Here is a 15,420-nt window from a genome sequence, read left to right as displayed (position 1 = left end):
GAGTGCAGGGGGAGATCCCACCATGCAAGCAGAAATCCTTGTGCTGACGGAATGCATTACTCAATATTGCTCTAGATACAACCCTTTCTTGAAGCCTCATGCAATAATGTTATTGAAGATTCCCCTCATTGCATTTGGATATGTTTGGTGCTTTAATAAATCTGAGCACCTCTAAGAGTTTGCTTTACATAACTGTTTATTCAATCTCCCTCTTTTGTGGATTTATTCACGGCGGAACGTCCCCCAAGCAAATTAAAAGGTCACCAGAATCTTCTGGGCAGTAACTGGGGGGGGGCAGTAACTGCTGCTCACCTGTCCTCTGCTCAGTCTCATCCTTTGTGCTTACCAGAAGGTGGGTGGAGAGGAAAAGTGGCAGTGAGGTTGGTGCAGTGCAAATGCACCAGCAGAACCTTTGTTGCCTGCTTACAGGGGTACTGGCTGCAGCGATAACTTTTTTGGCCCGGAAATGGAAGACACTACAGCTCTTGTTGCAGTACAAGAATATGTGGATTCTAGCTACTGTAGAGAAAATAACTCAAATACCACACATTTCTAAGGGTAAGGAAGAACCGAACATCTCTACGCCATTTGGTAGGATGCCATTTCTTATGTGTCCAGTTCAGATATACAAAACTCTCTTGCCCACTTGCTGCTTGAAAAAAAATATTATCTGCTCCCTATTTAGTGAGAAAATGCAACCTCTGAACTGCTCCTGTTTGGAAACTTATGCTTTCTTTTTGTTCGCCTGTACCTATGGCTTAGCATTAATAAAGAAAACTTAATTTCCAAAAAGTGGGAAGGACGCGAACATTCAATGGACATTCTGTGGGTCGAAGAAACTGTAGCACAAACAATCAGGAAAAGTTAACATAAGAAGAACTTTCATAAGCACTCTTCTTCAGTGTGTGTCTGATTTCACTAGAAGAATTAATGCTGTTTTTAAAATATGCCAAGTCAGGTCCTGTCTAATATAGATTGATTTAACTGTGACGGGAAAACATCTAAATCCACTAGATTGGACTCTCAGGTGAAACAGGTTCAACCTAAGCAAAAGAAGAGCTCTCTTTATACACTTGCTGCATATTTTCAATTTTCTACCCCCTCCACAAAAAAATGAATATTTTCTTCTTCTTGGATCGAAACAGTCTAGTGACTGTCAAGCCAAAAGGGGTGATTTGCAACTTGCGCCCTTATCTCTTCTTTAGAGAGTCTTTCCCTCCATGAAGCTTCTCTGTTAAACCCTGCAAATTTGGGTTAGGCTGTACTAGGCACGCTTCACTTTACCAAGTTGTATGTGGTTCTCTCCATGTTTATTTTTGTGCATTAAATGGAAAATGTGCTTTTTACAAATGTAAGCACGTATCACACTGAGCAGAAACATATTATGCACCAAGAGGTCAGTTTGCTCTGGTGACATCCATTCTAGGTACTTGGCAGTAGTTCAGATGTGGTCAGCATTTAGCAGGTGGCATAAATAGCTGTGTATAATTAACCTGATAGTTTCTTCCACTGGTATTTAATTGGGGCACTGAATCAAGAACATGCTATGGGCAGAAATATTGATGGAAGAGAAATGGCCATGCCATCCTACAAAAACTCAGCTGTTCCGCCTCTAACAGAATCGATAACTACTCACAGCTTTCATACAAAACTTGTCATGGTTGAGGCTACATTGTTCATTGCCAAACAGCATATTGTGTTTCAAAGTATTTTTAGTGGTGGCTGATGAGGCATGCTGGCACAGCCCAACACTGCAGGATGATTAGGGGACCATCCATGAGCCTCTCTGCCTGTATTTCAGGAAAAGAAAATACTGGTGTTTCCTTCAATGCACGCGTAAAATGTTCAAGAAAATTAATCATAGATCCAGGCACTGAAAATACATTCAGTCATATCTAAATTCAAGGGCATGTTCAGTAAATCCTGCAAACACCAACATATTTTCACATTCATGCCACAGCAAGGCCAGATTAACAAAGGAGGATATGGTAGGCAAGCGGGCATGTTATTCTGTGGGCTCTCATCACCAAATATTCAGAGCATGGCAGAGGTCAAACATTTGAATGGGAAGAAATCTGAAAGTACATAGGAAGAAAAGATGGCAAACAGAAGTAGGTTTCACATGCCAGAGATTAATGTACCTGGCAGTAGCAAGATGTACTTAGGATGAAGGGAGATTCAGCATTTTAAATGCGGTTGAAGTGGTTTGAACACAGAGATGCTGCACTTGTCTCTATGGTGGCAAATGTGCATCCATACCACTTTCCCCATATGTAATGTGTGATGTCAGCCTCTGCCCAGGCTCAGACTACACAGGTTGAATACCGAATGCCATTCCAATGCCTGGGGCAAGATGCCACTCAGCCGATCCTAAGAAGAGTTTGGATTTGATATCCTGTTTTATCACTACCCTAAGGAGTCTCAAAGCGGCTAACATTCTCCTTTCCCTTCCTCCCCCACAACAAACCCTCTGTGAGGTGAGTGGGGCTTAGAGACTTCAGAGAAGTGTGACTGGCCCAAGGTCACCCAGCAGCTGCAGGTGGAGGAGCGGAGACACGAACCCAGTTCCCCAGATTACAAGACTACTGCTCCTAACCATTACACCACCCTGGCTCTAAATTAACTGCCCAGGGTCTCCATAAACCATAATCTGGTTTTGTAATACTTGTGACATTAGTATTCTAGTAAACTGCCCCCGAATCGGATCAGTATTTATACTTGCACTCAAGCTGCTTCTAAATATGTAAACCTTCACTTTCTGAAGTGTATGAGGGAACAAACTTCTCATAGGCTCATAAATATCAAGGAGAATTCAAGGTAGCTGCAGAACAAAACAAGAAAAAGTATACAGTATTTATTCCTTGGCCTGCCTTGATGCTACTTTGGGAGTTATCACTATTATATTACAAGAGCAGTATTCTGTCTGTGTAAATGCCCTACACAAGTTGTAGCATGATTATCAAATCCCTCTTGATTATGGGAAAAGAGGCAAAATAAAGTCAAGAGTCTGGTGTAAATTAATGCAAGGCTTACACATTATGCACATCTGCAGAATCTCAATGACTTGCATAGTATGCATTAACAATCAAAATACTGTGACTTTTAAAGATGGATTGAATCCTTGGTTTTTCTTGTATCTTTATTGTCACACCATATTGTGCTTCTTTTCATTAAGCTACTGCACAGCATTGTTATTTGACCCTCTGAATTCTATTGATATTGGTAATTTAAAGGAAATGGGCTTTAGTGAAATATGGAATAAGGAAACCCTAAATTTCAGTTCTGTTACAATCTTAAATTTTTTTCATAAACACATTTTCGCACAAAGGAAGTTGAGTTGTTTTCTGTTGTTAAGGTTCTTGAGCTATTCTTACATGGGGGGAAAGGGAGATTTGTTCATTCTGTCTTCAGAAATCCAATCAGAGATCTCCCATACTGCGTCAAATTTGACCCTGAATATCAGTTATCAAATACTGAAAATTGCTGCTGCATATGGTCAAATTCTGGCTGCAACCACATGTCATCTCACAGCTACTGTCAAATGTTCACTGCCGCAGCAAAATCTTTTCATGTCAAATGCTGATGGTGAATATAAAATATGTGTTTAGAATTTGGAGAACATTAGCACAACCAGAGGATATGCAGCGGATACACTCTTTAAAAAATCATGTATGATAATTTTGAGAATTTGGGCAGTAAATTCAATTAAACTTCAATGAAAGTTGGAAAAATAAGCAATTTATTCCGCTATGTAAGAAGGATGCTGGGTTTCTGGAATGCTCCAGAACAGGACCAGATTTGTTAAGAAAGTACCAGCTACACTTCGACTTGCATGGGGGGGGGGGAAAAAAGATTATGTGTTACTTCTTTAACTTTGCTACTCAAGCTGATACATTGCCAGCTAATGTCCCTGTATATGTCATTATTGATGATATTTCCTCTCCCTCCCCTCTTCTCCCTTATTTTTGGTTTCTTTCTGCATAACTTTTGTTGCATATTCTCATTTGTACAATTCATCCCCTTGTTTTTCAGATCCTACCTCATCTTACAGGCCAAGATACTTGCGTTTCCTAAAATCATAGTGTGTTTGCAATTTTTTTATATAAGACACCATTGCAAATAAGCTTATATATTGCTTAACAAGCAAGGTTTTAAATTTGGATTGTTTGATCCTAGTTATGGCCCATTTTAATGGAGCTCATACAGATGACCAAACCACTCCAGGGGAACTTCTCTTATTGTCCCATCAAATGATAAGGAAGATTGTCCCACACATCCAGGGCAGATGTGCGGTAAAATATATGCTAAAATGTTATCTGTATCCACCCACAGATTGCAGATATGGAATGGCCAGTTTGTGCCTTTATGCACACAAAAAGATGCAGTAACAAGGCTTACAAGTGTCTGGTTTACAAGTGTTCATTGGAATTGGCCAATTAGCTTGCTTAGCCATTTGGAGTTAGGTAATATTTTATATTTTAGTTAGTATTAGCTATGGCTCCTTCGGCACCAGAGATGATGCCTAGATTATACCACTCATGGCAGATTTGTCCTAATTCAAACACTTAATGGGCTGGGGGAAGTCTTCACCTGACAGAGCAGTAAGCCCTCCCCCCCTCTTGCCGAAGTCATACCCAATTTATGTGATTCTCCTCCTCCTGAAAAAACAGAGGGGATTGCATGAATATGATACAAAGGACCAGCCATGCCCATTCAGCTACTATCCAAAACCTCTTGCTGTCCCGATGAGCCGAGCCTCAGACATAATAATAATAATAATAATAATAATAATAATAATAATAATAATAATTTATTTATACCCCGCCCATCTGGCTGGGTTTCCCCAGCCACTCTGGGCGGCTTCCAACTGAATATTAAAAACAGTACAGCATCAAACAATAAAAACTTCCCTAAAGAGGGCTGCCTTCAGATGACTTTTAAAAGTAAAATAGTTGTTTATTGCTTTGACATCTGGCAGGAGGGCGTTCCACAGGGCGGGCGCCACTACCGAGAAGGCCCTCTGCCTGGTTCCCTGTACCCTCACTTCTCACAATGAGGGAACCGCCAGAAGGCCCTCGGCGCTGGATCTCAGTGTCCAGGCTGAACGATGGGGGTGGAGATGCTCCTTCAGGTATACTGTGTAAAACCTGTGTAAAATCATACTGTGTAAAACCTACATTCAGCAAGCTCAGCCATCATACAGCCAACTCAGTCCCCATGGACTCTAAAAGTAACAAAAGCAAACCCACAATCTATTTAGCTCTTGTTCACAGACATGTCATAGGTTGTTTTTTTTGACAGCCCTAGCTCTGCTACTGTACCTGATGCAAAGCTCACAGGTGGCCATTTGGGTCAGCCCCACAGTGAAGTAAGTACCCTATCTGAACTAATATTTATGTTAGCAAAAGAGATTCTGTTTCTCAACTTAACAAACAGCGGGGATTTTCAGAACAGGTGGCCTTCCTTGTGATGAATCTGCACAAGTGGCAGAAATTTAGGCTTAGCATGTAATTTTGTTGACTGAGGTTCTTGGGCCTCATTCATTAATGAGGCACTAGAGAATCTTGGAATGTTCCCAAATTGCAGATTTTCTGTTTCTTCTCCGCCTAATGATGAATTCCTTTCAGGTGCTGTTTGTAATTACAGCTGAATGAAGCTGTGTAAAGTAAGTTTCCGAGGACACAGGCTTCAGAGTTATAAATAGGTACATACCAAAAAAAATCATAGTAACAGGGTGGGGTGGGGAATAAAACCTACATAGCAACTTGAAAAGGAACCCATTTCCAAGGACACAGAGATTGAGACAGAGTTTGCCAGAGCAGTAGAAGCACCACCTCTGTTCCTTTGCTCATGAGGTTTGATTTCTTGAAAGAATACAGTTCCTGCAGCTATCCAGTCTTTTCAAGGTGCTAAGATCAGTATTTCCTTCCCTTAAAAAATGAGGCATTAGTATTCATATATGGATAACAAGTGCTGTAGGTGCAACCACACAATGACTGCGATTGGCAGCAACGAAAGAGGTAACAGTTCTCCATACCTGCCTAATTTTAATAGTTAAGGAATTCACTGAAGGTCTCCACTTAAAAGGAACAGTATTAAAAATGCACATGAAAGTTTAGAATAAGTTGCTTCTTCCCTTAGACTGTTCCTAAGAAGTAAAAAAAAATGTACCTGACATTTTCAAAACAACAGCATCAGATTAGCCCCTAACCCCAAATGGGTGTTTGCACAATTAAGGAAGATCCAGTTTTCAGTTTCAGAAGCTCTTTCCATGCTTCAGAACATTTAGTCAGGTGACACACTGGGCCAGTCAAATAAGAACAAGGAAATGGTTACTTGATCACATCAACTGGGCTCCCATAGGCAGTACAGTGGTGCCTCGCAAGACGAAATTAATCCGTTCCGCGAGTCTCTTCGTCTAGCGGTTTTTTCGTCTTGCGAAGCAACCCTATTAGCGGATTAGCGCTATTAGCGGTTTAGCGGCTATTAAAGGCTTAGCGGCTAAAAGGCTATTAGCGGCTTAGCGGCTTAGAAAATGGGGGGAAGGGGAAAAAATCGCAAGACTCGCAAGACTTTTTCGTTTTGCGAAGCAAGCCCATAGGGAAATTCGTCTTGCGAAGCGCATCGAAAAACAGAAAACCCTTTCGTCTAGCGGGTTTTTCGTCTTGCAAGGCATTCGTCTTGCGGGGCACCACTGTAGCTGCATTGCCTACAGAACCATGGAAATGAGCCTGATAATGTAATCTCATCCTTTCCTACTCTGGCATAGCTGGGAGATCAGAAGCATTTGCTTCCTGTGTTCAACTAACCTCAGTTTGTTGTTTTGTCTGAACTGGGGCAAACGCCCTGGGGTGGTGCGTCCTGTTTCACTGCTTAAGGTGAAATGGAAAGTGCTGCCCCTGCCGCTGCCCCACGGCAGCATTCCTGACCCAGGTTCCGTGCGTCGGCAGGAAGTGGTGAGATCCTGCCAGAAACCAGCGCAGATGCTGGCACCACTTCTCCAGCGGAGGTGGCGGGGCCCCCGCAGGTCGACTGCCTTGGGAGCTTCTGTCCCCTGAGGCAACTGCTTCATCACACCTCATGGGCAGGCCAGCCCTGGTTTTAATTATGCCTTGTCTGAACAAGTCAGGGTTTGCAGTTCAGACTTGTTCAGTTGAACCATTTAAAATAGCTGCAGTTCCCAGTTTCAACATAACAAACTGCAGGCAGCTGAAAACAGGAAGCTGCCTTAACATCAGGTCAGACTGTTTGTCCATCTAGTCTAGTATTGTCTACTCTGACTGGCAGTGGCTATCCAGGATCTCAGGCAGAGGGTCTTTTGTAGCACCTGCTGTTTGGTTCTTTAATTAGAGGTTTCTGGGGATAGAAACCAGGATCTTGTCAGGGAACTGCCATCGGAGCCAGAGGGAGAGGAAGGGCTGCAGAGGGATTCCGGAGAGCGTCCCGGGAGGGAGAGAAGCAGCACATCTTCTGGGGAAGGAAATCAGCGTAGCACCAGTGGAGAAGGGGGGCAGATGTGGGAATCGGTGAGGTGGCTCCAAGACTCCTCGCCAGGGACCAGCGGGGAGAGCACGGGTCCTCCGATGCCCACACCCTCCCTGCGCAGAAGGCTTTCGCGCAGGGAGGCTAGGCGGAGACTAGGCGTCAAAGAGCTTCTTTGCTGGAAGAAGTTCAAGAAATGCCCACTGACGGATTCTGCCAGCGATTGAGACAGCCACGGGTGAGTGGCTGTCCAGACAGAAAGGGTTCACTCAGGCAACCCAGCCAGGTGTGGCGCCGATTTACGCACGAGCAACCCCTAGAACCATTACAGATCTTCTCAGTGCTTTGCACAGCAATGATGCCTCCCTCAACACATTTTTCAGATATGACCGAGATAAGTTCTCTAGTACATTATAAGTTGTTGTTTTCCCCAAAGGCCTCTGTTAGTAAATACTTTTTTGCATAGTCAATAGTACCAGTCCAAAGACAATTTTTTGCTTTATGCTCACAAATTCTATTTCCCTCTCTTTAAGTAGATTTTATGGTGTATTTTCTCTCTCACTCACTCTCTGTCCCCACCAACATTTACAGGATTATGTATATAATTATCCTATAAATATCTGGAACATATGGGAAACTTTAATCCATGCAGAAGAACAGAGAGTTATAAAAATGAAGATGACTATGAACATTCAGAGTTTATTAATGGCAAGCTTCCCATTCCCTATCATGTATTCTGTGCTGCTGAGTTACTGTGAAATTATAATGAAATCATACTGTGAAGCGGGTATCAAACACAACGAGGAAAAGGTTTCACTGCTTTACAAAGGATTTGCTGTTAATTAGCTCTTGTATACATACACAGTCAACAAAAAAGAAGAGCCTGATATCTGTAAAGGGATGAGTCGAAAGGAGAAATGCGCTTTTGTTCAATTGGAAGAAAAGGATGAAGAGAGTTAATATCCCCACACTGTTTCATGCAACCATCTCTCAGTGGGGAAGACTTGGCTAATTAGCTCCTGTTAGTTAAAAGGAGAAATGTGGAAATAAGAAAGACCTTCATTTAGGGTGTAAATCAGTACATACATCAGATTACACCAGGAAATATTAAAAACACAGTTTCCCTGTGCTGACTACATCTGCCATATTATGATTGTTCATCTACCAGGAAAATAGAAAATTGTTCACATTGGCTTACAGGATTCTTTTGCTCTTAATTACACCTTGAATGCCTACTGTGAAAGCCAAAATGCTGGCAATGTTTTCCCCAAATACAATCATGCTGCTTGGTTTTGAACATTGTACCACACACAGTTTGCCATGCATCTGGCCCGACGCCTTTCATTTCAGTGCTCAGTAAAATGCAAAGCAAGAAAACAAACTACAAAATCCCAAGGCTTACTCTAAAGTGTCAGGTAGTCACCACCTATGATCTGTTCAGATATCACAAGGTTGGGTCATACCTCAGTTGTCGAACACAAACATTGCAAAAAGGTCTCAGACTGGAGGGCTAGAAAGACCTTGCTCTGCCCAGGGCTTTGCAGAGTAGGAAAGGCAGCACTGGCAGGTGGAACAATGGTCTGACTTGGTGTAAGGAAGCCAGTTTATATGTGCATATATGAAGTTTTGTATGCCTTGTAATTGTGAGATACAGCTCCCTGTATTGCACATATAAGTGGACCAGAAGCAATTCGTGTTGCATGTGAGTTTTATATACCAGAGGCACCCTAGTCAATCTTTTATTTAGTTATTTTGACAATTTGTACACAACTTAATGGCAATTGTCTTTAAGCCATGTAACAATATAAAACAGTCAGTTAAAGATATAAAATGAGAATTTAGGTAAAATGCCTGCTGAAGTTAAAAAAGAGAAAGGCTTCAGTAATACTCAGATCATGCTCTTCTGAAGTTTACTATACAGCGGAAAGGAGCAGCCAAGCATACTAGGACTCAATTTCTTGACTTTAAGAAAGCCGACTTCATAAAACTTAGGGAAGTGCTGGGTGAGATCCCATGGACAGTAATACTAGAAGGAAAGGGAGTTCATGATGGCTGGGAGTTTGTTAAGAGGGAGATAGTAAAAGCACAACGTCAGGCAATACCAATGAGACGGAAACATGGAAGGTGCCTAAAGAAGCCAGGGAGGCTATCTAAAGAACTTTTAACTGAGTTGAGCTTGAAAAAGGATGTGTACAAAAAATGGAAAAGGGGGAAACCACCAAAGAGGAATTCAAACAAATAGCCAGCACGTGTAGACACAAAGTCAGAAAAGCTAAAGCACAGAATGAACTCAGGCTTGCTAGAGAGGTTAAAAGCAACAAAAAAGGCTTTTATGGGTATGTTTGTAGCAAAAGGAAGAACAAAGAAACAGTGGGGTCACTCAGAGGAGAAGATGGTGAAATGCAAACAGGGGACACAGAAAGGGCTGAACTCCTCAATGCCTTCTTTGCCTCAGTCTTCTCCGATAAAGAAAACAATGCCCGACCTGAAGAATTTGGAGCAAATGATTCAGCAAAGGAAACACAGCCCAGAATAACTAAGGAGATAGTACAAGAATACTTGGCTAGTTTAGATGTATTCAAGTCTCCAGGGCCAGACGAACTGCATCCAAGAGTATTAAAAGAACTGGCAGATGTGATCTCAGAACCACTGGCAGTCATCATTGAGAATTCCTGGAGAACAGGCGAAGTCCCGGCAGACTGGAGGAGGGCAAATGTTGTCCCTATTTTCAAAAGGGGGAAAAGAGAGGACCCAAAAAATTACCGCCCAGTCAGTCTGACATCAATACCAGGGAAGATTCTGGAGCAGATCATTAAGCAAACAGTCTGTGAGCACCTAGAAAGGAATGCTGTGATCACCAATAGTCAGCATGGATTTCTGAAAAAGAAGTCATGTCAGACTAACCTGATCTCGTTTTTTGACAGAATTACAAGCCTGGTAGATGAAGGGAACGCAGTGGATGTAGCCTACCTTGATTTCAGCAAGGCATTTGACAAGGTGCCCCATGATATTCTTGTAAAGAAGCTGGTAAAATGCGGTCTTGACTCTGCTACCACTCAGTGGATTTGTAACTGGCTGACTGACCGAACCCAAAGGGTGCTCATCAATGGTTCCTCTTCATCCTGGAGAAGAGTGACTAGTGGGGTGCCACAGGGCCCGGTCTTGGGCCCGGTCTTATTCAACATCTTTATCAACGACTTGGATGATGGGCTCAAGGGCATCCTGATCAAATTTGCAGATGACACCAAACTGGGAGGGGTGGCTAACACCCCAGAGGACAGGATCACACTTCAAAATGACCTTGACAGATTAGAGAACTGGGCAAAATCAAACAAGATGAATTTTAACAGGGAGAAATGTAAAGTATTGCACTTGGGCAAAAAAAATGAGAGGCACAAATACAAGATGGGTGACACCTGGCTTGAGAGCAGTACATGTGAAAAGGATCTAGGAGTCTTGGTTGACCACAAACTTGACATGAGCCAACAGTGTGACGCGGCAGCTAAAAAAGCCAATGCAATTCTGGGCTGCATCAATAGGAGTATAGCATCTAGATCAAGGGAAGTAATAGTGCCACTGTATTCTGCTCTGGTCAGACCTCACCTGGAGTACTGTGTCCAGTTCTGGGCACCACAATTCAAGAAGGACACTGACAAACTGGAACGTGTCCAGAGGAGGGCAACCAAAATGGTCAAAGGCCTGGAAACAATGCCTTATAAGGAACGGCTAAGGGAGCTGGGCATGTTTAGCCTGGAGAAGAGGAGGTTAAGGGGTGATATGATAGCCATGTTCAAATATATAAAAGGATGTCATATAGAGGAGGGAGAAAGGTTGTTTTCTGCTGCTCCAGAGAAGCGGACACGGAGCAATGGATCCAAACTACAAGAAAGAAGATTCCACCTAAACATTAGGAAGAACTTCCTGACAGTAAGAGCTGTTTGACAGTGGAATTTGCTGCCAAGGAGTGTGGTGGAGTCTCCTACTTTGGAGGTCTTTAAGCAGAGGCTTGACAACCATATGTCAGGAGTGCTCTGATGGTGTTTCCTGCTTGGCAGGGGGTTGGACTCGATGGCCCTTGTGGTCTCTTCCAACTCTATGATTCTATGAATACTGGAAGTTCAAAAGCAAGGGGGCTTGTCTGGCCTCAAGCACAAGTTCCATAAAATTCCCAGTACTGAACACACAGTTTCAGGGGATATGAGCAGTGCATCTGAGTCATGGGGGACCCCTTACAGTGACTTCCCTAAAGCCCCCAGTGATTGGGCTGGGATATAATGAGTTAGGCAATCCTTAAGGTATCCTGGACCCAGGAGTTAAGAGATTTTTAATTCATCTGCCCTCTGTCTTGCCCTACTCAGGACGAAGTCATTGCCCCACCAGTTAATGTGACTGGCCTCATTCCCCAACCCCAGTGTGATCCATGCTAACTTTGTAAAACTGGTTGTCTGAATACCAAACAGCAAATGGTCTATCCCTGGAAGAGCTGTGGGAATGGGAAAAATGAATGCTGGTTTTCTTGTGCCAAACAGCTTCAGCATTTGACATCAGCAGGATGTGGCCTAGATGCCTGGAAGGAAGCAGGCTACCATCTCCTAACATCAGGCAGGAGTGGGTGAATTGGCCAGGTCCGTGAAATATCAAATGCCTCCTTGTGGCAGAAAGTGGCTTCAAGCGCATCAAAGGATGTGACTTTGAGGCCACTCTGTGGATGACTTTTGTTTAGTTTTGGTTGTTTAACATCTGCACAAAATTGCTAGATATGTTAATCTGGTTTATGTAGTAAGGTGTTGTCATCATACTGATGACACCCAACCCTATATCTCTGAGGAAATGCTGAACTAGTGGCAGAATTTCCTTTGAAACAGAAGTGAAAAATATAACCTAAAACCCAACACACACTTATGTATAGTTTCTTCTGATGCTCAAGATTGTATTCTAAAATTAAACAATTATTATAAATTATTTTAATTGCTGATTACAGATAGGTAGCCGTGTTGGTCTGCCATAGTCAAAATAAAAAAATTCCTTCCAGTAGCACCTTAAAGACCAACTAAGTTAGTTCTTGGTATCTGAAGAAGTGTGCATGCACACGAAAGCTCATACCAAGAACTAACTTAGTTGGTCTTTAAGGTGCTACTGGAAGGAATTTTTTTATTTTAATTGCTGAATTATAGCTTTTTCATGGTTACTGCCCCACCTCCTATTTTAGACGTTCTCCAATACTTGGGAATTCAAAGGGAAGTGAGTGCTCAAAACTCCCTGGAGGTTAGGAGAAGATGGCCTGAGAACTGAAGCTCCAGCTGCTTGAAAATGCCAGGCTGCACTGCCATACAGTCCATGCAAGTCAGTACTAATTTTCTCATCATGATTTTCAGAGAATGTGTTGTAATGTAGCCTTTTCCCAGTGCAATAAAGCGCCGTCATCCAGAAACAACTGTGAAAAGTACAATAGAAAATCTTGGGGCAGCTAGGTGGGTGGGTAGCAACAGTGAGCAGGCTGCAACCCATCTGCCAACTCACAGAACCACTGCCAACTAACTTTGGCACAGAGTCCTGCTCTCTCATGTTCTCCTTGGCATGTGCTTCCTAACCTGGTTTTAGAGTTGATGGTGCCATTCTGTGCCAACTGCCCTATGCTAGGGAATTTTCAACTGGCAGGAACTGAGCAACATCTGGCTCCTTAGTGTTACAAGTGAGTAAGACAATTAGGAAATTATTCATGCCCATAGTCTGCACCAGATCTATATGCTGGTATACACTAGTGTGCAATTATAATGCGATTACAAGCTCTAAACAGACAATTATATGTTTGGCTGAGTCTGACAATAGGGGATCTTTAGGGGACTTCATGCGATCCCAGTCTTAAATCAAGAAAACAAAAGTGATCAAATCCAACCAGCAGCCTGGGATGCCTGAAATCTTTCTGACACCTGAAGGAGCTTTGCAGCATATCTGCTCAGAAGTAAGCACTGATGTGTCCACAAGGTATATCCCCAATGGACAAGACTGAAAGCCTAAGCAATTATGTTCTTCTGCAGCAGAGGAAAAGTCTTTGGATGTCACACAGAAAATATATCTGTTGAGTCCCATTCCGCACTCACTCCACCTGCCCTGTTTTCTATGCCCCCCGTGCAGGATCTCTCTCTGTGTGCCAGGAAGGAAGTATATGGTGGCACAATGAGTTCACTCAAGGGCTGCAGTGCATTTGATTGAAATTTCTTTTGAAAATACAAATATGTGTTGCTTCTTGATGATTTGCAATAACCAGGGCTGCTGTATGATCTTAACACATAATTCAAATATGGTACCAGACTCACCATATATAGTTTTTAGGCAAATTTCTATTTTGGTAACACTAGTCCTTCAAAACCACACACAATTATTAATTAAATAAACAAACCAAAGATATTGAGACATTTTCAGAAACAGACACTGAGCATTTGTATTACTTTTCTACCTGAAAGACAAACCAGAAAGAACTAGGTACAATTCTTTATGAGGTGATGTTGATTTAAATAAAAAAAGGTAACAATTAGTTTTTAGGTTAGAAAAGAATGCTTGAACCAGGAGGTCATGTTAACCAGTTTGAATTGCTGGATACAAGTTACTTAGTGAAGAGTTTATATTATTTTCATAGGAAAAGAAATGTTGTGATTGCTCTGAAAGAATCAAGTGTATTTTAAAATCAAACAGATAATTATCATAGATTTATTAAATTAGGAAATATTCATGTAACTCAGATGAACTTTGCATATTTTGTAAAAGCTGGTATCAACCAGCTATGTCTATGTTTGGTACTGGGGGTGGGGGAGAGCAGGGAATAAGAGGGGACAACAGTTATTCATGTTATCAATGTCCAATTTCAAATTCAATAAATATAGATTTCTTTTTAAAAGGGAAATACTCACAAACTTATATTTCATTTTTGCTCTTGTGACTGTCCTTTCTGCCCAAGAATCCTGGGTACCGAAGTTTGACAAGAAGGTTTAGAGTTCCCCATGGACCACCACAGTGGTACCTCGGGTTACAAACAGTCCTGCTTACAAACGCTTCGGGTTACAAACTCCACAAACCTGGAAGTAGTTGTTCTGGGTTGCGAACTTTGCCCTGGGATACGAACGCAATCTGCTTCCGGGGCCGCGGGAGGCCTATGTAGGGAATGCGTGCCTCGGGTTAAGAATGGACTTCCAGAATGATTAAGTTTGTAACCTGAGGTACCACTGTACTCTCCCTCACAAAATGATTGGGTTTTCTGCGTAATCAATTTAAGACTTTGGTGAAGATATGGTGCATCTATATCTTCCTGTATTCAGTTACATGTGCTTTAGTCACCTTAAGCACTCTGAGGAACTTGTGAGGAGTTGCAGACAAGAATCAGTCTGCACACTGGCCAATCCATTTTCCAGAGCAAACTGGTTAGCACGATTCTCCCCTACTGTATAAAATATAGAAAAGGGCAAGAAGAAGAACAAAAAAGCAGGGATGACGGATGTTACCTAGCGTGTTGTAGTAAAGTGGACTGGCGTGTCCACGGATAGTAAATGCAGTCATGACTAGAGGGGCCTCTACACCTGCAGGCAATTACAGAACAGAAAATATCATTCACCATTCACAGGGGCCATGCACACACAAGCGCCTTTGCCCACACATGGAACATGGGAGGTGTGGCAAGAGGAGCAAGTGCTCAGCAAGTACCTATCCATGAAACCAATGCAGTCCTCCAGGCGTGGGCCTATGCACCTGCAGCAAATCCCGATGGAAGGAAGGAGAAAGAGAGAAAAAACATGCATTAGCCATTGCGTAGGCAGCAAAACAAAGACTCTGCATTCTGCCTTGGTCCAGGCAGTTGGTTATCATTCTCAGAATTAACCAAGTTGTCATGAAATCATTGCTGGGAACATTTTTTCAGTGCAAGATAACAAGCACCAGAGAACAAAA

General features: G+C 42.5%; 1 protein-coding gene across 5 annotated transcripts in view; it reads right to left on the bottom strand.

Annotated features, from left to right (window-relative positions):
• ERBB4 (erb-b2 receptor tyrosine kinase 4) overlaps nt 1–15,420 on the bottom strand; it is an 833,408-nt gene that overhangs the window by 143,829 nt on the left and 674,159 nt on the right. For 4 of the 5 annotated variants that reach the window (XM_081196710.1, XM_081196712.1, XM_081196714.1 and 1 more), the window contains exon 16: nt 14,979–15,053. In XM_081196710.1, the coding sequence (XP_081052836.1) occupies nt 14,979–15,053 (75 nt within the window). Of the gene's footprint in view, nt 1–14,978; nt 15,054–15,177; nt 15,223–15,420 lie in introns of all 5 variants that reach the window. The other variant, XM_081196711.1, reaches the window with a different exon arrangement.

This window comes from Podarcis bocagei (assembly GCF_964188305.1).
Source record: "Podarcis bocagei genome assembly, chromosome: 1".
Lineage (NCBI taxonomy): Eukaryota > Metazoa > Chordata > Lepidosauria > Squamata > Lacertidae > Podarcis > Podarcis bocagei.
The sequence above is the reverse complement of the archived record's forward strand: the minus strand, read 5'-3'. Positions and strand labels throughout refer to the sequence as shown.